The sequence below is a fragment of the Wyeomyia smithii genome, chromosome 1 (assembly GCF_029784165.1).
Source record: "Wyeomyia smithii strain HCP4-BCI-WySm-NY-G18 chromosome 1, ASM2978416v1, whole genome shotgun sequence".
In the NCBI taxonomy this organism is placed as follows: domain Eukaryota; kingdom Metazoa; phylum Arthropoda; class Insecta; order Diptera; family Culicidae; genus Wyeomyia; species Wyeomyia smithii.
In genome coordinates this window covers 40,595,994-40,622,354 of record NC_073694.1, presented here as the reverse complement: position 1 = coordinate 40,622,354, position 26,361 = coordinate 40,595,994, and the positions used below count along the sequence as shown (strand labels likewise).

The 26,361-nt window shown below is 39.5% G+C and overlaps 1 protein-coding gene across 8 annotated transcripts in view; it reads right to left on the bottom strand.

Moving 5' to 3' along the window:
* Positions 1-7,712: 7,712 nt before the first annotated feature.
* The window catches only part of LOC129718313 (cytosolic purine 5'-nucleotidase), a 78,686-nt gene continuing 60,037 nt past the window's right edge, over positions 7,713-26,361 (bottom strand). For 3 of the 8 annotated variants that reach the window (XM_055668957.1, XM_055668959.1, XM_055668961.1), the window contains exons 2-7: positions 20,772-21,114; positions 10,442-10,729; positions 10,110-10,383; positions 9,345-10,046; positions 9,048-9,272; positions 7,713-8,983 (exon numbers count right to left, since the gene is read on the bottom strand). In XM_055668957.1, coding sequence (XP_055524932.1) covers positions 8,756-8,983; positions 9,048-9,272; positions 9,345-10,046; positions 10,110-10,383; positions 10,442-10,729; positions 20,772-21,025 — 1,971 coding nt within the window. In that variant the 5' untranslated portion in view covers positions 21,026-21,114 and the 3' untranslated portion in view covers positions 7,713-8,755. Of the gene's footprint in view, positions 8,984-9,047; positions 9,273-9,344; positions 10,047-10,109; positions 10,384-10,441; positions 10,730-20,771; positions 21,187-26,361 lie in introns of all 8 variants that reach the window. The other 5 variants (XM_055668958.1, XM_055668962.1, XM_055668963.1 and 2 more) reach the window with 3 other exon arrangements.

The following is a 26,361-nucleotide window of genomic DNA, read 5'->3' as shown; positions in this document are numbered from 1 at the left end:
AAGAACGACAACAAACATTATTCCATAATATAGCGTCATCAATCAACGTGCAAGTTCCACTTAACCCCGAACAAATTTTGGATTCTCTTGCGGGAATTATTAAAGAGTTCCACTATGAGGCAGAAAGTAATTTAACATTCGCAGGTTGGTATTCGCGGTATGACGACCTATTTGAAAAGGATGCTTCTCGTTTAGATGACGAGGCCAACGTCTACTTTTACGGAAAATGGGTGCCATGGAACACGAGAGGTATGTCAGCTTCATACTTCCGAAGCTACCAAAAGATTTTAGTTTCGGCCAAACGGTAGAAAAATTAAAGGGACTTTTTGGCGCCAAAGAATCTGTTATCAGCCGACGGTATAGATGTCTCCAAGTTTCCAAAAACCTAACGGAGGCCTTCGCTTGCCGGGTGAATAAATCCTGTGTCCAATTCGAACTAGGAAAGCTCACCGAAGAAGAGTTTAAGTGCCTGATATATGTGTGTGGGCTTGAATCTAAAAGTGATGCCGAATTACAAACCAGACTTCTTTCCAAAATCGAAGAACGAGACAACGTTACTCTCGAGCAGTTATCGGAGGAAAGTCAAAGATTGGTCAACTTGCGACATGATAACGCAATGATTGAGTGTCAATGGTCAATGGGCGACGTTTTAGGAAATCAGGATATGTAGCAGCCAAAACCGATGCAAGTGAAAACAAAAATAAGCCAAAATCGCTGTGTTGGTTTTGTGGTTCGTTACATTATGCTCGATATTGTACCTTCAGGAGCCATAAGTGTTCCGATTGTGGTCAAATGGGACACCGAGAGGGGTATTGTTCTAGTGCCAAGAAGTCGCGAGGAGCAGCAAGAAAGTGAGGGAAATATTCGGTGACCAGCAAAGTGGTTACAGTAAACTTACGCAGTGTGGAAAGTAGAAGAAGATTTGTTTCTGTTTCATTCCCCAGAGGTGAAATATAATTGCAGCTTGATACAGCGTCCGACATAACAGTGATCAGTCAGAAAATTTGGCAGAAGATTGGAAGTCCAGTGTTGGTTCCAGCTACAGTGAAAGCAAAGACAGCTACGGGAAGTGTTTTGACACTCATAGGTGAATTTTGTTGTGACATTAGCATTGCGAATAAAACAAAACAAGCAGTGATTCGAGTAACTGATAAACAATTACAACTCCTCGGATCTGATTTAGTAGACAGTTTTGATTTATGGTCTCTACCGATGGACACATTTTGCAGTCAGGTATCTCGTGTGTCTGTGTCTACTGACTCCCTGAAGAAAACATTCCCGAAGGTGTTCAGTGATGAACTTGGCTTGTGCGATAAAACCAAAATAGAATTGGAACTAACGCCCAAAACGCCCAGTGGCGTATGCGATGCAAGATGCCGTAAATCAGGAACTCGATCGTTTAGAGCAACTGAAAATTATTACGCCGGTAGATTATTCAGAATTGGTCGCACCGATAGTTGTAGTACGTAAAGCGAACGGATCGATTAGAATTTGCGGAGATTATTCGACGGGTTTAAATTGCTCTTTGCAGCCTCATCAATACCCGCTTCCTCTTCGGAGAATATTTTCGACAAACTTGCTAACTGCACAGTATTCAGTCAGATTGATCTCTCCGACGCGTTTCTGCAAGTGGAGGTTGATGAAGCAAGACGTGGGTTATTAACTGTGAATACCCACCGTGGATTGTACCACTACAATCGTCTCCCGCCGGGGGTAAAAATCGCTCCAGGAGCTTTCCAGCAACTCATCGACACAATCCATCCGGTTACATGGAACATCCGGTTACATGGACGTTGTCGTAGTTGGTGGTGCAACCGAACAAGAGCACGACCGTAACCTGGAAGCGGTCTTAAGGCGCATTGAAGATTTCGGTTTTACGTTAAGAGCGGAAAAATGTTCATTACGCCAACGTCAGATTTCGTATTTGGGCCATGTCATCGACCATCAAAGTGGCGCCCAGATCCAGCGAAGATCGAAGCGATCGCAAAGCTTTCGCCTCCCACTGACGTCACAGGAGTTCGCGCTTTCCTTGGCACCATCAATTATTATGGCAAGTTTGTACCGAGAATGCGCATGTTGCGCTTTACGCTTGATAATCTGCTCAAGTCAGAATCAAAGTTTGAGTGGAACAAGGAGTGTCAGCAAGCATTTGACAGTTCTAAGTGTATACGCTCATCAGACTTGCTGCTTACCCACTACAATCCGAAGTTAGACATCATTGTAGCAGCTGACGCTTCATCAATTGGCCTTGGAGCAACCATCAGTCATCGATTTCCGGATGGCTCAATAAAAGTGGTCCAGCATGTATCAAGAGCACTCACCAAAGCGGAACAAAACTACAGTCAGCCGGATCGTGAGGGTCTGGCCATAATCTTTGCTGTCACCGCAAGGTTTTTCGGTATGTTAGAGATGGTTGGCCACAAACGCAACCCATCGAGCCGGAACTCAAGCGATTCCAAGCTAGATGATACTCGCTCACTTTAGTGGATGGTTGTATCCTGTTCGGAGAACGACTCGTAATCCCAATGCAATACCGGAAACGATGTTTAAAACAGTTAAATTTTGGTCATCTTGGAATTCAAAGGATGAAAGCACTCTCCAGAAGCTATGTGTACTGGCCTTCGCTCGACGAAGAAGTAAGCGCCTTCGTCAAGACATGTCAGCATTGTGCGTCAGTCATACGGTCTCCTCCTCACGCAGAACCGGTTCCTTGGCCTAAAGCAACTGGACCATGGCGACGTGTGCATGTTGATTTCGCTGGTCCAGTCGATGGTGAATATTATCTTATCGCCTTCGACAGTTCCTCTAAATGGCCTGAGGTGGTACAAACTCGCCGTATCACTTCTCACGTAACAATTAGCATTCTGCGAGAAATATTTGCTCGCTTGGGAATGCCCGAAATCTTAGTGTCAGATAACGGAACTCAGTTCTCCAGCACTGAATTCGCTAGCTTTTGCATGGCAAACGGAATCAAACACATAACAACAGCCCCATTTCATCCACAGTCAAATGGATGAGCTGAGCGTTTTGTGGATACGTTCAAACGCACCGTCAAAAAAATTCAAGAGGGAAGAGGAACCATCGAAGAAGCCTTGGACATTCTCTTGTTTACGTACCGAAGTACGCCTAGCCGCTCCTTGCCAGAAAATAAATCCCCGTCTGAGGTTATGTTTGGTCGGCAAATCAGAACGTGTCTCGAGTTGCTCCGTCCGCCAGCTATTCATGAGCCAGATTCAGTTGCAGAGCCAGGCAAACAAACAAGGGTTTTCAGCAAAGACGATCTAGTTTATGCCAAAGTATACACACGAAACAGTTGGAAGTGGGCTCCTGGTAATGTATTACAACGCCTGGGTGATGTTATGTACAATGTGTGGGTGGAAGACCGTCGAATGCTGCATTCACACATTAATCAGTTGCGAAGTCGAACCGTAGCTGATTCAGTCTCAAATCAGTAAGCTAATAATTTGAACAAGAAACTACCTTTGGAGATATTGCTTGAAGCCTGTACTTCACCTAAACCTCGTTCACTTCCAACTCCGGCAATGCCATCACCATCTGAAACATTGCCATCGTCATCTGAAACATTGCAAGCCTCTACACCAAAACGGTCATCATCCACTCCACGGCGTGAAGAGCTGCACAGTCATGTTTTAACACCACTGTCATCTGTTCAGTCCCTCGTATTTAATATTATTTGGTCATATGAACTTCAATGTTTCTAATATAATTTAGAACGATCTTACCAACTTTTGTTCCTCCCCTCCTCCTGCTATGTATCTAACCATCTCGTTGAGTATGGAATGAAAAAAATTCCTCGATATCAGTATTATATTCAAATCTGCTCGACTATTTCATGGCAGCTAATTCGTTTACCCGCCAGTGAACTGCGGTGGCGCTGCGAGCGTATCTAATTCAACTTTTCGGTCGATGAGTTTTGTGGCTGGTTCAAGTGACTTCAAAACAGATAAAAACTTCGAAAACGTATCGATACTTATCATGTCGAGAGCGGTCCGTTAATTTTCCTCTTCACTCTCCTGGACATTGGGGGAACTGGAACTTTGCGGTTTCACTAATTGAACTACTACTATTCCGCGGGAAACAGCCCTATTACTAAAACTTCACGTTTTGGCAGAACGCGCACTATACTTCAATTCTTCACAGTAAAGCTGATGCTTCAAAAGTTATGTAGAATGTTCAACTGATATACTTCGACTAAGTTGCATGTACTAATTATTTGTCTTGTGCGAGTCAACATGATTGATGATTTATGGCAAAATTCGGTATTACTGATATAGCAAAAAAAAAAAATCCAATAAGATTCCGTTTAGTTGAAATATTTTCATATTGGGATGAGAAATGACAAGACGAATATGAGTAAGCCACATTGAATGAAAAAAGGAACACTTAGCTTTTGGTTTTCAGATGTTTAGCTGGGGATACTATTTTTCAAGACGAGAAACACTTGGTCGGCATGCGACCAGACCGAACCAAGCGCCAAAAACTTTATATCGAGTAATCGGCGATCAAAGTTTAACCACCCCGTATGTTTCCTGCAAACTGTTGCAAAGAAAATTGGTTATAATACCATTATAAACTGTTCAAATGATTTCGTTTTATCATGAAAGATAGATTATCAAATTTAACATCCACTGGTGTTAAAAACTCAATTTAAAAAAAAAATGGTGCTTGGTTCGGTCTGGTCGCACGCCGACCACTTGTGGAACACATTTCCTTCAATATATAAAACGGTTTTTTTAGCCAAAATATTTCACTTTTAGTTTCTCACTCTGGCTTTCGCACCAGCACCTCACACGAACCGTCACCAAGGAAACGAGAAAAAAAGTAGAAAACATTCCGGCAAGCCGAAAGAAACACATCTTAGAATACAATTTTCGCTTGTAAGACAGCTTGTTTTGGATGAACTTTGCACATTTCACACGCGGCGCGACCCGAACTAGAGAAAACCTACATAATTTTATCGAATTTTAACACCAAAAACACTGAAAAATCACTAATTATGGGAACGATTAAAAAGCACGTTGCAGCCGGCTAGTACTGTGCTGCCAGTTCTCAGTTACCAACACATTCACACGTATGTGTCAAAACTGGTTTGTTTTGGTTCTCGTTCCACGTGGTTAAGTGTCAGGTAAATTTTTTTCAGCACATTTGCGAGATGGACATATGAAATGGCAACGAGACAAAATGAACTTACCGCGGAGTCTGCACTCCCCCAGCACTCTCAGGTAACCTCGGTGTCTTATCTTGAACATCTCTCTCTTGCTCGTATGGTACAACGACCAGCGTTGCTCATACGGAAAACAGGTTTCGTTATATTTCACGTCACGAGCATATACCCGGTGGATTCTCGCTATCGCTCCCGAACGGGTGCCGTTGAACGGTTCAGAGCATTGTTTCCTCTTCTCTTATCAAGTGGTCACGAAGCTCCGGGATATGTTCTTCTTATTTATCAGCATGCTCTTGTTGCGTCTTACGGTGATGGTGTCCGTGGTCAGTATTTTTATCTTCAGCCGAATTCCCCTCACCACCTTTCACTCGATAATCCTTCTTTAATTGGCGTCGCCTGCCACAGTTAGGTATTTGTCTGGAAATTTCTTTGAGTTGCATTTCTTCTCACCGGAAAATGCAGTCGGATCTCGTCAGTTTTTCAGCGATTACTTGATGACCTCCAAACTCACCTCTTCCTCAAGAATATTCTGCAGTGCAGTGCCCGATGCAATTTGAATTGCGGAATGGCCAAGTCAGGTGTCTCGACCTCTGTCCCAGCAGTTCTCATTCGGTGGATTAGGCCCTCAAACATTAGCCAGTAGACCTTCATGGAATTTCCGTCCCGTAGGTTCAGACGATTCGACTGCTACCGCGACAGGTTCAGAGTTCCGAAGGACTTCTTTGCGAAGGTGTTTTTAATCCACATTTCCTTGGTCGTTTTTTCTCACGCAGATGATCGCAAAACACTTTTCAGCAAGGAAACCAACAAGCCTTAGAACTTCTTCTTTTCAGCATCAGTTGTCTGCGCAATTTCAGTCAACGTATTCAAAACTCTAATAGCCAGCGCTTAATTCCTTCTCTTCGTTGAACGCGGGCTCTACGTAACCTTTCATAAGCTACTGATTCCGGCAATTGCTTCAAGCTTCTGAGTTCCTTCGATTTCAGGAATTGATTTCTCTCCTTGGGGAAAGAGTTGATGATGCATTCAGCCTCAAGAAAAATGACTCTAGAAAAGAGTTTATCTCATTGACGAAAACCAATTATTGACGAGACCCACCGATAAATGAACTAGAGGAGCAACTTTTTGCGATTAAATTTAAAAACTCGGTTTGTCTTTTCGTAATTTTTTCGAATGAACTTAGTGAGACTGACTGTAGGAAGGTATGGTGGGATGGAGGAGGATGGTGTTTTGAAACAAAACAGCGGTTTAAACTGTCGAAAACTGATAAATTACAGTGGTCAACACAGGAGCACTCAAAAAGCTCGAACCGAAAAAAAATGAAAGATTATAGCTGTTCAGCCATTCCTGTGAATTTTTGTATCCCTAGTCACTAACTTTTTTCCAGAGACTTAAATGGATTTTCTCGTGAACATTGAAGCAACGAAATCGGCGAGCAATTACTATGCGAACTCTTTTGGAGTGTACTTTTGCGTTTTGTTGACCAGCTGCTCTGAACTAATGAAGTAAAATTTAAATTAAAAATAAGAAAAAATTAGCAAAAGCGGGGTACGATCTAGTGTAAATATTCTTTTGGATAAATGAAGTAGTTCAATCAGAATATAACGTTTATGGGCAATGATATCTTTGCCAATGAACTATTGAGCTGTAAGTTACTCTTGAGACAATTGAGAGACACATTCAACCGGTTTGCAATTTGGCTTAGGAACGCAAACAGGGCAAAACCAAGGTGATGTAATCCGATTCGACGTATGACCTTTCCGGTCAGCCGAAATTGTGCAACCCACTGCCAGTTAATGAGTAAGTTCCGGGAACAACGCTTCGTGATTGCACTTGGAATTACCAATATGTTATTGAGTTTGTGGATGAGATTATGCAGGGTGGGTATATTACCTCATCGTAAAATTTTGTTTGATCATTTTTTGTATTTGCAAAACTACGTTCATCATAACGAGTGTATAGCCATAAATGCCGAACCCAACAATGATAATCCGATTCATTTCGCGGAACTGTCTCATGAGTGAAAAGTAAGGCATTAACATTCAGAAGAACAGCGAAAATGTGGCCTGAATCAAATTACAAACATAATTTGGTTTCACATTGGTATTTACCTTCGTACGAGAGAAGTTTCAATCGTAGCTCGATTAATGTAATTATTTTGGTTGAGCATTAGTTCTTCTAAAACAATTTAGAAGCGTTTCAACAGAAATGCATTCTTGGGTAATCCTATTCCCGGTTAGTTTCTATATGTTCTATGCAGAGGTCATCTAACTGAATTGTTGTTTCATGTTTGGTGCTCTATAAATTTTCCTCTGGCAGCGTGGTTGACTGGTATTTTAACTCTAATGTACAATGACTCGGTAATGTTATTTGATACGTATTTTTTACCTTAGAATCTAGTCCAATTTTGTCAAACAATTTATTTGGTAGGTAGAGAAAACAAATTAAATATGATTAAAAAAGAATCTTACTAAATCATTCACAAGCAAGCTTTCTTTTGTTCTACCGCAAATCAGAATGTAGCCTCTGGAACTCAATAACGTTTGCTCTACTGATTTTGTCTAATATATATTGTTCAGTTTTTCTGTTGCTTCATCTAGCAGAATGCACGTATATATACATAACACACAAATTGTACGAATTTCTATTTTCGTTAACTACTGCATACGCGATGTTAGAAAGGTTTAGTAAAGGCAAATCGCAAATACTTAACATGTCTACACAATTTTATAATTGCTGTAGGCGATTGATGTAGATTCTAGTAAATTCTACTCTTCAAACCTTGCTATATAATGCTTGCAGTTGCTATGTTTTTTTTTCTGGGAACTATTGTTTCCGTAAACCTACTCTTTCTATGAAATTGGAAATCCCTGTTTGACGTTCGTTTCATTTATAGTTTTACAATGCCGCTCGGTACGATTGCATTCGATCAGTTCTGCAAAATGCAATCCACTATGTAGTTTCGCCACTCATTGACGTTAATCTGATCTGTAAGATTCGGTTTCTATGCGACAGGGTGCTATCGTTTTTTATCGTCGGAAAAGTTTAGTATGGCAAAAAAATGAAATACTAGAACTAGTGTCTGCAGGTACTGAATGAATTAGCCTCACCCGGTGTAGGCGTGCACGAACTGCAGTAATTAACTAGAACACATACACACACAAACACGCGGCGGCGCATTTACGGGAGATCTCGGGGGAACGCGTGGTACGGTTGTAAAATACGTTAACAAGTGGATAAAAGCAATTCACGACTACTCCCCGAGATCGGAATAATAAACAACGTACGGATATGTGGAAAATTTGGAACTTGGACAACTTGATTATTGCTGCTGGTTTGCACGGAACGTGCCGTGTTCTAATTGATATAATTGATTTTGAGTTTGGTTTGGTAGAGATTAAATTTTTTCGAGATACTAAAAGCTTACACTTGAGAGGCCATATTTTCAGAAAATAAATAGATTTTTTGTCAAAAGATTACACAATAATTACACAAACCGGTCACCGATTGTTTTTTTGTGATGAACAGCACAAACGAAAGCTTAAGACAATTATTTCCCCAAAGTTTAGTCTATTTTTGATCCTCAACGGAGCTGTGATTAGTGGCATTTGCGCCGGCAGCTGCAGCTGCTGCAGCAGCTCGGGCTTCCCGCTTCTGGTCGTCGCTATCCTCATCGGAGTAATCTTCATCGTGGGTATGCGTCACCGAGCGGGGTGTTTCCGGCCGGGTGTGTGGCACGGAAACGTTGCCGCTAGTGGCGGTTAGCAGGCCAGCGGAAGGGTCTTTTTCGATGATGGCCTGGGAGAAGAAAACGAACGTTTAGAAACGTTTTTCTTACACATTCGGGGTTATTGATACTCACGCAGATTTCTTTCGATACATCCTCCGGAGGATGCTCGGCGTTCGGCGTTCCGAGATTTCTAGACCGTGTTCGTTGAATCATTGGAGCTTCGAGGGTGAATCGCTGCTCGTGAGCCACCGTTGATTCGTGCGGAAGCAGCATCGCCGGTGCTCGGAACATGTACGAGAAGGGATAGTACATCAGGTTAAGAATGGTCGCCGCGTAGAGGTCTGCATATCTTACAACCTAAAAACGAATTAAAATTACAGTACAAAAGTGAATAAATCCCGAATAAATTCGGGAGAAAAATCCTCCAACCTGTCCGGAGAAGAACGTTTGTCGCGAACCGGACCGGAACAGCGATCCCATCATACCGTAGGCCAGATCCATTTTGTGCGTGACATCCCGAATGGCGGTCCGCACCGAGGAAATATCCGGTTTCTCTTTGGCACTGGAGTCCAGATTTTTGTATAGATCGCCAAGCTTCACGTCCAGCTGCTGAAGTTCGGCAAACAGTTGACACTTGTCGGTCCACACGTGCAGCTCCTGCACCAGCTCCGGCACGATCAGGAAGGTACGCCAGCCGCGAATCTTCTTACTCTTGAGAATGTCTCCGAAAATGTGGTCTCCCACGTAGAGCACATCTTTACCTTTGGCGCCGATCAGCTTGGTGAAGACATCGCACGAACCACCCGAGTAAACCTGATTCGCCTGCAGTGGCCCCATGTGGGTTCCTACGCGTAGCGCCCCTGTGGTTGTGTCTACCTGGCGCAGGATAGTGCCTTCCCCGAAGAACAGGGGCTTTCGAGCGTCCACAACGATGGTTTCAAAGTACGTCTTCCAGTCACGGTGCGGTTCTTCCGGTTTGGCTCCATAGGGAAAATCGAACAGGAAGGTCATGATACGGTTGGTGAAGGTATAGTCGCTGTTGGTCAGCAGAAAGAGTTTGGCACCAGAATCGCGCAACCTGGACAGAACCATCGGCAGACGGTCATCCTTTTTGACGTATTCGTCGAGATTCTGTGGAATCAAGAGAGTTAATTAAAATTCTTAAACAAAAACTTATATACTATAGTAACTTACTTCCAATGTCTTCTTCTTCAGGTCCCCATAGATGTGCACCCAATCGACCGCTCCACGCACATCCTGGAAGATCGACCGGAACGACATGAACAGTTCACCGTATTCGACACCAGTTTTGTCTGCCTGTTCAGCATACTGTGGTGAGTTAGTGAAGAAGTCCACCAGACACGCTAGCAGATAGGTTTCCGGGAGATTAAACAGGGTGTTCAACACGTACACTCGGCTTTCGTCAAGCTGCAGAAACTTGTTCGGGTACAGTTCGTACACCTGGGAACTGCAAAGGAAAGTTCACTTTAAAATTGGTTCCACTCTCTATTTAAGAAAAAACTTACTGTTTCAAGAATTCAAATCCATGCACGCACACCAGAATGTTTCCGTACGAGTCCACCTTCAGCAGGTTCCCGTACAAGGTATCGAACCACAGGCCTCGCACCGGGAATGACGGATCGTACTCGAACTGGAGTATTTCCACCGGGTAGCCCAGATTGACGAGGCGCTCTTTGACCAGGTCGAATCCCAGCTGCTCGTACTGAGGCGATTTGTACTCGGCAATCGTGTAATCCATGTCGAAGCCATAGAATTTGATGTTCTCCAGATGTAAAGAGCGGTTGACGAAGATTCTGCATAAATAAAAACAAGAAAATAAGTGCAATCAGTGTGAGCCTTCCTTTTTTATAGCCAGTGTGTGTTTCTCATAACGAATTTATGCTTGCGTTCCGGGAAAATCGCGCGCCACCCTCAATAAAATGATTCCCCAAATTCATTAAAATTCGGAATTTAAATTTTTGGAAAAATGTTCTTTTCCCCCGAATACGCAACGGGGGAAGCAGCGGAATCATACGTGAGTTGCGATGAATTGTAAATTTTCCTGGGAGGCTTTTTAGGCAATCAGAAGCACTTCCGGGCAACATAGAAAAGTGAATTATCGTTGTTTCTAGGTATTAAACTGAGTTTGCTGGAAGAGCAAATGTTAACAATGGCCCTCAAGGCTCGGGTGGAAATACAGTATTAAATTTGCGCACTAATAGCGTCGTGCATGGGAAAATCGATTCCACGCTCAGCACGAAAAGTGCTTCGTTATGACAAAACCAACGCAATATATTGTGCAGTTTTTCAGTGCTGATCGCTAGTTAACCGACCGCCGCGAAATAACGTGAGGGGAGCCATTGCGGAAAATTTTATATATTGCCGATTTAATATGCAAGGTAAAGGATGTAAATATTTGCCTGCTGATAAAATTTATTATAATGGGTATGTTGTTACAGTTTTCAAAGTTGATTACATCGCAGCGCCACATCCTAAGTGAGATAACCTATTTGAAAATAAAATTCATGTAAGGCAGTTTTACGAGCGAACTTTCAAAAATATTTGTAGTTGAAAGAATAGTTGAGAGTGATGCAACTAAGCATATCCATCAGGATTACTATAAATAGGAATTAAAGGGTTTTTCAATAGGAATAGACCGATAGAGACAACAAACAATGCCATATTGTTCCCGCTCTCTGGACATTTATCTTCAGTAAAGTTTGCCATTTCATAATGGAAAAAAACACGATCCAACAACGAGTCGAGATTGTTAAAATTTACTGCCGGAAATCGGAGTCAGTGGCCTCAAATTTAAGAGCGCTACGTCGCTAAAGTTATGGTCGTCATAATCGTCCTGTCAAATCAACAATTGAGTTTCTAGTGTGAAAAATTTAATCCACAGGCACAGTACTGGGGTAAGAGATAAAGAGTTATTGTGCAGTCAACAGGGCAACCGATCTGTATAACAGACTCCAGCCAGAACTAAAATTGCTTCGAGAGAATAGTTTTAAATCTAAGTTAAAAAATTTGCTTTTTATTGAACAGTCCAATAAATAAATGCTCTTTTGAAGTTTTGTGAAAAGTTTTGTCAAGTTTAAAAAAAGTCTTTAATGTTCCTTGTACTCTAACGTGAATTAAATATGTTTGTTTATTTTTTCTACATCTATAAATATGTTTGTTTATGTTTAGTAAGTCTCTAAGAGCTATAGGCTCAAAGACAAACAAACCACTTAAATAAAAAAAAATAAAAATAAAAATTTTAAAAACAATTGATTACTATGAAAAATCAAGTTGGGGCGATGAACAAATAAAAATTAACGATTATTGGAAGCTTTCGATGTCTCATCAGGATTAAAGCAGAGCACTCGCTATGATATTGTTTAGGACTTTACCTAGGGTTACCACCTCTCCGGGTTTCACCCAAAGTCTCCGGGTTTGGGAAGTGATCTCTGGGTCTGGGATGTAATTTCCGGGTCTCTGGGTGAAAGCGAAATTTCTCTGAGCCAGCGAAATTATTTTCAACTCGCTCTGGAGTCATAAATTGACCAATTTATTTTCAAGTCCTATGTAATTTCGGCATTGATTTTGAGAATTTCTCCCTAAGAGATTTTAAGGCTGTCAAATTTACGGTGAATCTTTGTCGTTTAAATATTTTATTGAAATTGGGTCCTAAAGTTTTTCCCGCTTTTCTGATTTTTATACATTAACTGAAAGAGTGCAATTTTTCTGAGCAAAACGTGATTTTTGAAAAATGTTTATCGTTTTCCTTCGTTTTTTTTTAAAAGAAGAATAAAAAACTGCTCGAAATGCCTTAAATGACAGTTCTCCCATATACCGTACATGGGCGAAATGCCATTTAAGACCTTTCGAGCTGTTTTTTAATCTTCATTTAAAAATCGAAGGAAAACGATAAACATTTTATAAAAATCACGTTTTGCTCAGAAAACGCTTTATCACACGATATATAAAAACTGGTATAGCTTTAGGACCCAATTGTCACCAAAATCGCCGAATTCGATCGGCTGTTAAGAATTGCTAAAATAAATAAAGTAAGTAAATGTTGTAGATCATTTGGTGAAAATAAATCACAACAAGCATGTCGATGCACACAGGGCCGTATTGAGATGCAAGGGAGCCCGGGGCAGATATTTTCGTGGGGCCCTATTTTCTAAAAAAATTTAGAGGCAGGAAATTTTTAAAATTTGAAATAATCCACACTTCGCTGGAAGGTGACGAGCGAAAAAAGGTCTCCACTCTGTCTTCACATCTGGCCCAGGTCTAGAGGAGGCCCTAATGTCGGAAGGCCCGGGGCATTTGCTCTCTTTGCTCCCTCCTTAAATCCGGGCCTAAATGCACACACAAGACCCCCTCCCAAATCTTCGGGTTAGATATTCCTATCAGGTGGCAACCCTAAGTTTACCAACAAACCGTCTTTGTCCAAAATTTAGCCATTCTCGAAGGAATTTTTGTTTCACCTATACAATGAATTAAAATCAATCAATAAAATAAAAATTTTTCATTTTATATAATTTTTGGTTGCTGAATGCTTATATGAAAGGCTGGAAATAACTTCTACCTATTGAAGGTACGTTGCCAGCAGGAAATCTGGACATTTTAAATAACGTTTGAATTAAAAAAATGGACAAAAATTGACGATTTTTCAGGGTTAAGCTTCACATGCACTGACGAATCTACCCATACAGTATCAAAACCAGAGTAGAAATGCCGCCACACGGACGCTAATTCCCTTAGTTTCTAAGTCTTAGTTGATTGTAAAAAGCATTTTTTCATCACTGAATAGTAGGCTATGAACTATTCGGGCATGACGGAGTAGTTCAGGGTCTCTATGTTATAGCTTTTGACAGTACAATCCCGCGTTATGATGAAAAAAATGCTTTTTACAATCAACTATGACTTAGAAACTAAGGGAATTAGGGTCTGTGTGGCGGCACCTTAAGAGTGATGGCGAAAACAGTGAAGCTACTCCGCTCAGAAGTGTGCGCTCGTGCGGCACTTTGTGGACGCCGGATATGCCCGTTTCGACACCCATATCTTGGCACGTTTGGACAACAATCAAAGCATCGAAAGAAAGCCCGGTTCCGAACGGCCGATGAACCTGAGCGATGAGATGCTTCAAAGGATGCTGAAGAGGAAGACCTAGGGAAAAGTGACTATGTCGCTGCGTGTACTTGGCCGGAAGGTGGGTGCAAGCGGCCAAACAGTGAAAAAGTACCTGGCGAACACGGACATATTTGTCAGGAATCGGTAGTCTCGTCCACTGGCCTCGGAGCTGCAGGTAATGATGCAGCGGCTGAATAAGATCAATTCGATTTCCCCAGCGAATCACGATGTGGTGGTGGTCATGGACGGCGAAACTTATCTCACCCGGAATAGCATCGACTGGCAGGGTACTTCGTATTTTATTTCACCCACGAAGGAAGTGATCTCCGAGGTGAAGTTCATTTCACATACCAAGTTCCCCAAGAAAGTGCTGCTGTGGCTGACAATCGGCGATAAGGGAATGTTAAAAGCCGCCCTTTTTTCGCTCCAGACTGGTCGTGAACGAGGAAATTTATAGTACGAAATGCCTGCCGAAAGTTGCGTCGTTTATCAAAAAATACAATTAAAGCGAAGACGCGATGTTCTGGTCAGTTCTGGCGTCGGCGATGATCGTTGGAGGAGATGGAGCGGCTGAATATCGACGCCCGCCCAGCGTCCCCCAGCTGCGTCCCATCGGAAATTTCTGGGAAAACCTAGAGCGTAAGATCTACTCCCACAATTTTGTTGCGAAAACTGAAGAGGTAACTAAAGAACTCAAAAATGTACCTACACGCATGTTTTCGTCCGTCATGGCGAATGTTCTGGTTTGCCTTTTCGGTTCCCAGATTAGTTCTCAAGGTAAAGAAATATTAAGACAACGATTTTTATTATTATTTTTGCAATTTTTTCCTCAAAGCCAATGTTGAGTCAACACTGTATTATGTATGTTTTCTTCTTAACGACCACCTAAGACGTCGTATAACATGCCACTTTTATGAGTCATATTCCACGTGGACTAGTTTATGGTGATTTTAGATACTATCTTCATGGACAATCGTTTATTCATGTTCTAAAAATTTTGTATGAATCTTGAACATTCGCTAATATGATCTGTTCATGTGGAATGCGATAGCCCCCAAATTGCTTCTCATATCAATGAACTCATTTAAGTTGTCGAGTTGTTCAAATTTGTTACAGCAGCAAAGTTTCACTCCAAATTCATTAAAACAATGAAGTGATCGAAGTCACCCCGGAATGATGGCTTATGCAAAAGCTTTAGAGCATTTTTGGAAACAGCAGAATTGTTGCTAAATTTTTCAAGTAGTGACTAGATCTTACTCAATGCATGCCAGTACTCATTTTAAAAATATCAAACAATTTTGTATTCCTAAAACATTTAGGATATATTACACCCCAGTTTACGGTATTTACTTTATCTTATGACCGATCAATAGAAAAAATAACAACCCAAAGGCAACAAAATGAATTACAATTGTATGTGTTTTTATATTCAACCAAGAGCCACAATGCATGTGATAGTCAGACTTCACTCGCTGAAATTTTTGTTTTCTGTTTCACATACCCTTCGTTAATTTGAGAACAAATATAAAATAATTTTTCTCGTCTTAGGACTGATTTGTTAGTTTTATCGAAACACTCTGTTTCGTATGCATTCTTTCTGCTGAAGAAAATTGTTCATAAAACAATTGTTAGCTTTCATCTGTAATGGTTTTTGTCGGTAAAACCTGACCTTAGCTAGAAATCCATTTGAAATGCTCTACCGTATTCTGGACTTACTTTCACTCAGGCTTCTCATTCATTCGCATTCAATTCTAGTTGGGAATCGGAAAGCGAAGAGTTTTAGTTTTTTTTAAATCTATTTTACATTTTTAGTAAATTTCATTGCATTGTAACAAGTTGAGTAATCCCGCCGCTGTTACCAAATTATAGAGATGGCTTTTTATTTATTTATTGGGTTCGTACTGTATGCATCTTCTGCGTGAAATGACTTCAAGCACTGTATTTTTGTCCCCTGCGACTATTTTTTTTATAGGAGGAGATGTTTTGTGATGAATTAATTATTTAGTAATATTCATTTAGAATTTATACTGTGTGTTCTGCCACAAACGGTGACATATCTACACTATTACATATATTTTAATTTTTATTTGATTAAAAGATTGTAATTGCTTCCGCAGTTAAATGTTTATAATTGTACAAAAATTGTAAACCTACTTGTCAAGAAAAAAAATGAATTTAAAACTAAACCATAATCTAATCTTACACCTACCTTACTGACTATAAAGTGAGCTAATCGTTGTAATTGAGGATTGCAATGATTTTTGTCGGAAGTTATTGATAATTTGGTTTGACATATTTTTTAATGTTTCCACATTAGTAATCCTGTGTAGTTCATTCGTGCTAAACCAGTGAGGACGCTTCAATATCATTTTCAGAAGTTTATTCTGAATCCTTTGGAGCATCTTCTTTCTGGTTGTACAACAACTTGTCCAGATGGGAACTGCATATAACATTGCTGGTCTAAATATTTGTTTGTAAATCAACAGTTTATTCTTGAGACAAAGTCTAGAATTTCTGTTGACAAGAGGATACAAACATTTTATATATTTATTGCACTTTGTTTGGATATTCTTAATGTGCTCCTTGAAGGTAAGATTTTTTATCATCAATTAGCCCTAAATATTTGACTTAGTCAGACCAATTTAAGATTGCACCATTAGGAGAAATCTTACATTTCTGCAAATATGAAGAAAATATATCTAGACTTTTTTGCAGCCTACTGCATAAAACACGAAGGTTTTTTCCTTCTACAGAAATGCTTGTATTATCACAAACAGAGATTTCTCACATCCTGGTGGTAAATCAGGAAGATCAGAAGCAAAATATTATATAAGACTGGGACCAAGATACTTCCTTGAGGTACACCAGCTCTATCTATCAGATTTACTATTCAAATAGTTACCTTGAAGAGTGTGGTCTGTCAAAATGTGTTTCAATCACATCGGGGTGGCCCAGGGCTCTTATTTGAGACTACTTCTCATTACGTTTATCATAAAAGACATTTTTTTCGTATTTCTAAAAATGCTTATTTACGCAGACGACAAGAAGTTTTGCAAGGAAATTAGCATTATAGCGGCGCAGAAGAATTCCAGGAAGATAAAAAATTGTAATATTTTCACTTGGTGCAAAAAGCATATTTCAAAAATTAAAAAAAAATAGTTGAAGAGTTTATTTTTTTTAGCAGTAAAAAGCCATCCCGTCTCATGATGGTAAATTCACGATTACTGTAGTACCGTAAGCCGGGGTGAGATTGTGCCAGTGGGGGTGAGATTGTGCCATACGAACCCATTGTGTGTCGGCCATCTCAAGGCGATCACAAGACCAATCTTTCTTGAATAAATTTCCTTGAATACTTAACTAAGAAAGACTAGTCTTCTGAACCGGAAGAAATGGCTGACAAGCCACGGGTTCAATGGCTCAATCTCACCCCCACTGGCACAATTCACCTCTGCTGACGGTACTTAGAAGTGGAAATCTCGTTTCCACTACTTCAATTGAAAATATGTAGTCGTCTTTTAAAGGATAATTGGTTTTAGTTTTTCGGAACCGGGGACATGCCTGATTAGGTCGACGGTGATTACGACCCAGAAGGGAGAACCAAAATCTATCGCTGTGAAAGTTGCTGTTTACTTTGCTGGTCCATCCGCTAGTTCTACTTGCTGCTTGTCGATCCAGTTCGCAGTAAATCAACCTCTTGCAACAATCATCGATTATACCGCTATAATCCGCTACCGCTACTGCTGCAAGCCGCTGCTACTTAGTTAGGATCGTCTCAGTGGCCACTCTCTAGTAAACTGATTTGTTTGAGCAGAAGCAGATTCCTGTATAGTTTAAAGAGTGCCCTTCCGGTTAACTAAGTATAATATTCTATTGGGGAAAGCGAGCATTAAACGATCAATCAGATCAGTTGAAATTTGCAGGCTTGATCATTTTTAATATTACAGTTGTTTGCATAATCAAGGCACGATAATTTTCAAGGCTTGATTATGCGTTTTAGTGTCCTTTGAAAGCACGAAAGAATATTTACTCGAGAAAATGTTTACTCTTTACGTAAGTATTTAATTTGTTCTCAAAAGGCCGCTATCGCTGCTGATACCCGCAAAAGCTAGTACTGCTGCTATCCGCTGCCACTGCTGCTGCTATCCGCTGCCACTGCTGCTGCTATCCGCTGCTAATGCTGCTGCTACTTAGTTAGGATCGTCTTAGTAAGTGGTCCGCTAGTAATATGATTGATTTAACCCAATCCGGCAGAGAGAAATTAGTTTTAACCTGGAATGCGATCTCTTATTCGTATTACTTAGCAACTACATGCACAATTGACACAAACTGTATTGCATATTGTAGATCAATCTTTTCTCTAACCGTATTGAATAGTTTCGTTGTTCAAAACTGCAAGTATAATTTAAGCTACAGTAAAAATTTAGATGTCAGGTGATGCCATACGGCCCGCCGGGAATGGGTTCAGCAGAAGCAGGCTCTTATATAGCCCAATTAGTACATTCCTGGTTTACTAGGTACATAATTCTGTCAGCCGTGCTAGGGAAAGTAAGCATTTAGCAACAACATTTGTGTTTCAACAAGGCTTGACAATTTTCAATAGTACAATAGTTTAAATAATCAAATTACAATTTTCTGCATTTGGGTGAATGCATAAATGATTTGCCAATCGATGCTGCAAGAACGAAGGAAATGTAAAGAAAACTGACCGACCTCTTAGCATTTGAAATTCTTATTTTTGCCTTTTCGTTTTTTATTTTACATTTTTGACGTAGAGCTACGTCTCTTGTTTATTTTAAAATTATATCTTCGGGCAGATTTTCGTCCTCTGGGTATCATCACGGTTTTGGAAATATCCATGTTAGATGGTATATGAACATTTTTGGTTGTTTCCCGGAAACCGGAAGTTTCCATCTTGAATTTCAAATTGTTGTTATTGCATATATAATTGAATTGTATATATAATTGAGATCTGAAGCATCCACTCTCTCTCGGTTTACACCTTCCCGGGATCCGGGAAATGAAAAGTTCATGTCCCAGGAAGTAAAAAAAGCAAAATAAAGCAGCGATTTATTCAATTCAGATTTATAGCAGAAAGACCGAGAAAATGCTTTCTGAAGTACTGCCAGACGTTTACTATAACTGCTATAAAACATTATTTAGGGCTGCTGGATGAGAAACAATTTTTTACCTTCTTCAATATGATTTTTCATGACTCGTCGATTATGGCGGTGACAAACTGTTACCTATTTTTATTCACGTACAAGCCTTCCAAAACATCTAATCAAAAGTGCTGTTAGTTTACAATCAGACAAAGACAAAGAGTGAGAGAGATGGTTCTCGACCGGGTTCGTTTACATAAGATTACGAACCGAGGAATAAGAGGTGATTGTAAGTCATTCATAAGCACATGGCTATAAAATGTAACTTAATACTGCATAAAAGTGCACACTTTTAAAGAGTTTGTAATTTTTAATCGATTTTCTGATAATTTGCATTGTAGAAAATATTTCTAAAGATTTCGGGATTTGAACATATATTTCCCTGAATTCGGGAGTCTATGAAAAAATCTAATTTCTCCGGTAATAAGTTCTAGTCTATTGTAAGCTTTTATTTTTAAATAAAAATATTGAAAATAACCTGTGTTTGAGACTTAAAATTTTGACAAATTTCTACTCGAACGGCGGATACGAAATTATAAAGTTGAATCTTTTTAAAGTTACTTAGCTAACATATCAGACTGATGTTATTACCACCAGAGACAGTCCCGTCAGATCCGATTATTTTATTACGTGGAAATGCTCTACAGTTTTCAGCGGATGATTTGGCATAAGCATTTCTTAAAAATCCCAACTTGACGACAACGATGCTTTGGATCAATTTGAAGTAACCTGATCCCGTTCTCTTTTCCGTATTCCATAAGTTAAATTCAAGTACCTACAATGAACATGCTTCGGATCGAATTGAAATTTTCAGCCACATTCTCCGTAAGCCAATTTTGCACGTACACACGTGCCATGTGCTGTAGGGAAGATTAAACTCTTTACTGCCAAAATTCCCGACAGTGACTTCTGATGACAGCCTTTGTCGTTTTAAATCAGAAATCAGGTACGATAAAAAGGACGAGCGTTCCGGATCATGTCGTTCCCCATCGTCACGCGCTTTTCGGGTGTCCCACTCAAATTGATTGGATCATCCGCTCGATTGTACAGACAGGAGAGAAAAAAGGTTGAAGCACACCGCTTTATTAGGATTATGCACGGTAAGATAACGAAAGGATTGAAGGGGAAAGGCTCCATAGGTGGAAAGTATTCCATCGTAAAGTTTGGAAGAATTCAATTAGGACACACACTTAGGTTCCACTCTTCTAGTGTGAGGGAATGAACTCAAAACTACCGTCCAGTCACAATATTTTGGGGTAGGATGATTGATTAATCGATTTTGCCGTTCAGAGTCTCTTACACCATACATTATTCACAGCTTTTCAAAATTACCTTAGGACTTGGATGGAAAGTAAGTGAATTAGTAGACAATTTTCAATACATATGTGTATCACCCACAACTCGTTACCTAAATTGGTTTTCGTCAATTCCACTCACTGCTGCAAAGATATTACACAAACTCTATTCTTTATGACACATGTTTGCTCTTCATCGTCACGTAGCGACTTTATCAAATATGTCAGCTAGTTCTCAGCGGAAATAAGACCGGGGTACGGTCGATAGAATAGAAACTCACTTTCTGGGCACCGGAAGTAACTGGTTGATGCACCAGTCGTCCTCGAAGCTGGAACAGGACGAAGATGAGGCACACCGTGGCAGCGCCGCGAGCGTCGCTGCCGTCGTTTGCATTACCGGCCGTCGGTTCTGGTATCGCGTTTTCCGCGGGTGATCCGCCGGTTTGGATCCATTTTGGGAACCAAGATGATTTGATTCGGCAACGCAGTGATGATCTGTTGCCTGGCCGTTTAGTTGTGGCGTTTCATTGGCCATCGGCGTACCCGGTGTACAGTGACGGGACTCTGGAAACGTTATTTTTCACTTTGCTTAAATTATGGTTGATTGATTGTACGAATTTATCACTGTGTGAAATTTGAAAGCGTTCTTTTAAATCTCGTGCATTGAATGGATTGTGTTGGATTAGCATCAGTTATCTGTCTCGAGTGGACGTATATTGAATTATATTTTTTATAAATAGCGAAATTTTCCAATGATTAATTTTCATACCACTTTACTATTTTTTCTTCAAATTGAGATTTATTTTACACATTATTCTGAATGAAGTTCTATACAAACTTCATTCCTTCAGTGTGATAACTGTTAATATTGAAAGCGATTTTGTTGAACACTCTTATTCATAAACGTCATTGTTTGGTCAACAGGTTTATAACAATTTTTAATAGTTTGTTATGAACATACTTTTTTCTTCCGAAAATCTTTCATTTTTTCAGTCTTATTATTGAAATGCAGATATTCTTGAAAATATTGAAAAAATGTGCCAGAATTGGTTCGCAAATACATGGCAATCAGGTAATGATAAATATATTACAATTTCTATGTATTATTTTCCGAACACTAGCAATTATTTACAACTTTGGTGTCAACGTCATTTCAAATTTTCAACCAGATTAAAGTCTTCTATTTTTCCACTAATTTTAAATCACAAAATAGTTTGCATAATTTACCCAAAAATGAACCGTAATGACAAATGGAAAGTGCAATCTGCTCCCATTTTCGAAGTACTTTTTCCAGTTTGTCGTTGGACTACGTCTTTTTCTTCTATACTGGAAAACGTTCCGTAAGAACTGAAAAACATATTAAATAAAAGTTTGCCATTTCAAAATGTTTTTATTTCATCAGCTAAGCCTACCTCGCAACTTTGTGAAATATATATCGTTTTGACAATCACAGAAAACAGTTATAGACAAAAAATCCTTTTTTTGAGGAGTGTGTTCTACAGAAAACTCTATTTTGTCGTGTCCAACGTGCAGACAGAAGAACGCGGTAATTTTTTTCAAGACCTATTTTGTGAAAAAAATTTGTTGAAGACACTGGGTACTTAAAACTAACTTTTCACAGTCAAATCTAAAACGATCACAATTTTTCGAGCTTAGACCACTACGCACTGTGAGATTTTCAGATAAATTATTCCATCAATTGTAAATTGATTTTGGATTTTGGAAGTTATTTCTTAAAAAAGGTGGTTGAAAAAGTTGTTTTACAATGAGTATTTCGTCGTTTTTTTATCACCTTTTATGTTTATGACCCGCGATAGGGCCTCACTTAAACATGTACCGGACGATGATTTTGGAAATTTTGACCGGAGATTCAGTACGTCATAACGGATCGAATTGTGAACTCAGATCTTTTGATGCATTTGGGAGCACCGTGGAGCGGCAACACAAAACAAGCATTTTTTCATGGTTTTCTTTTGCTACATTGATTTTGTTTACATTTGGGTTTAGCGTTCTCGGCTCACGCGTCTCGATTACGAGGAGGGAGACCCGCCTGTTCCTCTCGAATACAAGGTTCCAAGAATTGGAAAAGAAGCGGCACATTAGTATATACATAGTGTGAAGCTGCACCCGGTAAGATTGATGGGACCGTGGGTTGTGTTTTTCCGGCCCAAATAAAAACAATGCAAACTTCGGTTTTTGAACGTTTTTTGGTATGAATCCCACGGCCAGTAATTTTGCTCCTTCGTGGCATTGTCCGAACGTTCCTAGCGGTGCATTCGAAAGTTTATATACCAAGATAATTATTAGAATTATGCCGTGTCGAACATGTGATACCATCGGTTGTGTTCCGTTCGTTACAGTTCGGTTTTTCGGTTTGAGTGAAATTAATCCCTGTTCAAGGTCAACAAGCCTTTGTGTGACCATTCGAAGCTGCCCGCTTTGACATACGGATTGATGATTGCTGTGACAACTATTCTGCTAGATTTGCATCGCCCGTACGCCTGTTAAGGAGAACAGCTACTACACGAGATAAGCAGTTTTTTGTGTTTTTTTCTGCTTATTAATTTTTGTTGCATTTGGGTTTTGCGTTTTTGGATCGGGCGTCCCGATTGCAGAGGTGAAAACCCGCTCGTTCCGTAGTATGATTCACCCGAATAGAAAGTTTTAAGAGTTAAAATAGAAGGGTTTGCCTTCTTGGCACGCGTGTCCCAATTGCAAAGATGGAGACCCGCTCGCTCCCCAGTCTGATTCTCTCGGGTACTAGGTTCCAAGAATCGGAAAAGGAGCCGCACATGAGCTAATCCATCGTGTACTCGGATGTGCCAGAAAGGATCGATGGCCAAAATAGCCAATTATTGTTCCCAATTCTCTACTGGCCGAATAGACTTCGGTAAAATTCACAAGTGAACAAACAGTATCCTTGCTTTTGCGACCTCGCACCGTCTGCAAAAATTATCGATAATATCGATAAAAGCTTGGAAATTATCAATGTTATCGTTAACGATTTTGCTCGATATTTCACTATTTCGGATGACTTTCGCCGGGTCTGCTCTGCCGAGCTATGTTCACGTGAACAATGTGTAATATATTTTATGTAAAAAAAACCTAAATTAATCCACCTAGCGGTCAGACTCAGCCTTTCTCATTCAAACTTATTATTTGTAAAAATAGATTTACATGAATGCTTAAATCCAATAAAGGTATATTCACTCTTTGGGTTGTAATTAAAGTATAAAATATGTAATTTGACGTAATGTTAGTGCTTGAGAAATAGCGAAATAAAATAAATGACTCTTAATTTCGAATAATTAATCACGAGCGATACCGGGAACATTCAAATAGTACGATACCATATTTAAGTCATGTTGAGGCCATATATATTGATCAAAGCAGGTGTAGTGTTCAATAATCTTTGAATTTCTTTTCTTTCCAGAACTTTTGAACAGCATATCAATTTGTTATGAAGTTTGTTATTTGTAAGTTTGAGAGATGACTCGTTTGTATGACACTAGTAATGTTCAAATAAGTCGTGTAATACTTGAGATAATAGACTTTCGTTGTTTTACAAATTAAAACATAAAGGTTGTTTAAGTTTGATTACAATCAAATGAAAAGGTAACGTATAGGGCAGCCAAACTTTGAAACCACGTGTTCAATCATAATTCATCAGTTAACCCTAAACTAGCCCGTTCATCTGATAATAATATTGTTCAAATCGGTTGTGTAGTTTCTATGATAATGAAGTTTCGTGATTTTCACATTTCGATACATTACAGACGAAGTTACAGTCCGGTTACAGCAAAATTCAATAGGGTGTTATAAGGCTGCTAGACCTTTTGTTTGATACTAATTCTGTGGAAATCGGGTCAACCATCTCTGAGAAAAGTGAATGAGTCCAAGTAGTCATCGGAATATGCTTCTTTTCATAGCTGGATTTCACATTTTTAAACATAACAGGCAAAGTAATAATCCGTTTGCAAAAAAAATCGTTAGGGTCTTATGGGGTAACAAGACCTTCCACTTTATCACTGATTTTATGAAAATCGGTCCAGCCATCTTTGAGAAACATGAGTGAGATTAAATAGTCTCCAGAACACGTTTTCTTCCATAACTTCTGAACCACATGTTCAATCTTCATAAAATTCAAAAGTTAAGTGTTTTTTTAGGTAGCCCGTTCATTTGAAACCAATTTTGTCAAACAGTTGTGTAGTTTCTGAGATATTGATGTTTCGTCATTTTTACATTTTGATACATAACTTCTAGAAATCAGATTACAATAAAATTCAATAGGGTCTTTTAGGGCAACTAGACCTTTCATTTGCAATCAATTTCTTTGAAATCGGTTCAGCCATCTCTGAGAAAATCGAGTGAGATTGGGAGAGCGTTTCTCACACACACATACACACACATGCAGAAAAAGCTCAGCTCGTCGAACTGAGTCGGGTAGTATACGACATTCGGCCCTTTTGAGCACTTTTATACCTTTAGTTTTTGCAGTGATTGCTATACCTTTCTAAGAGATAGGCAAAAAGTGAAATGATAGAAATGATTTTTAATTTCAACTTCAATCCCGTGCAAGGCCGCAAACATTGAAATAGTACAATATCAAATTTAAATGATGTTGAGGCCACATATTTTGATCATAGCTATAGTTTTAAACAGTCTGCGGGTTACGTTTCTTTCTATAACTTTTAAACCACATGTTTAAACATTATGAAATTCATTGTTTAAGGGTTTAAAAGCCCATTAATTTGAATTCAACTATGTTCATAGCTTCTGAGATATTAGTGCTATTTTAACATTCTGACGCAGCGCCAAAACTAAAAGTTTGATAACAATGAAATTCAATAGCAACCTGAGCGGCAAATAGACCCTTCATTTGACACCAAGATAGAAAGAATCGGTCAGACCATCTCTGAGAAAAGTGAGTGCGAAAAAAAAGGTGCACATACACACGTACACACCCACACACAAACATATTCACCGATACATGCATATATGCAGAAAATGCTCGATTCGTCGAACTGAGTCGAGTAGTATATGACATTCGGCCATTGGATCACTTTTCTACCTTTTAATTAGCCAGTGATCGTTGGGAGAAAGTCAATATGTTTACTTTCATTATGTGATTTCACATTTTTTAAACAACGGACAAAGTTACAATCCGATTACAATGAAATTCAATAGCACCTATGGGGCAACTAGACCTTTCATTTGACACTAATTTTGTGAAAATCGGTTCAGCCATCTCTGAGAAAAGTGAGTGAGTTTGAACAATCTCAGGATAACTTTTCTTTACATAACTTTTGAACCATATGTTCAATCATAACGAAATTTAAAAGTTTAGGGTTCTGGGGAGAGCCCGATCATTTGAAACCAGTTTTATTGAAATCGGTTATGTGGTTTCTGAGATATTGATGTTTCGTGATTTTTACATTTTGATACATAACCTCTAAACTAAAAATCTTGTAATCAGATTCAATAGCAACCTATGGCGCAACTAGACCTTTCATTTGCAATTAATTTTAGGAAAATCGATCCAGCCATCTCTGAGAAAAGTGAGTGAGAAAAAAAAGTTGCAAATACACACACACACACATACACACATACATACATACATACAGAAAATGCTCAGTTCGTCGAAAGGGGTCGAGTGTTATATGACATTCGGCCATTGGGACCACTTTCATACCTTTGGTTTTTCCAGTGATTGCTATACCTTTCTAGGAGAAAGGCAAAACATAAGCTTTCGAATAGCGCGAGGGTTTTTAAGGAAGGTGGGTGAGATCCAACTTTGATATTTGGAACAGAAGATCCTATCTGTCCGCTTTCCATAATTTCATAAAGAAATTTAAGATTTAGAACAATTAT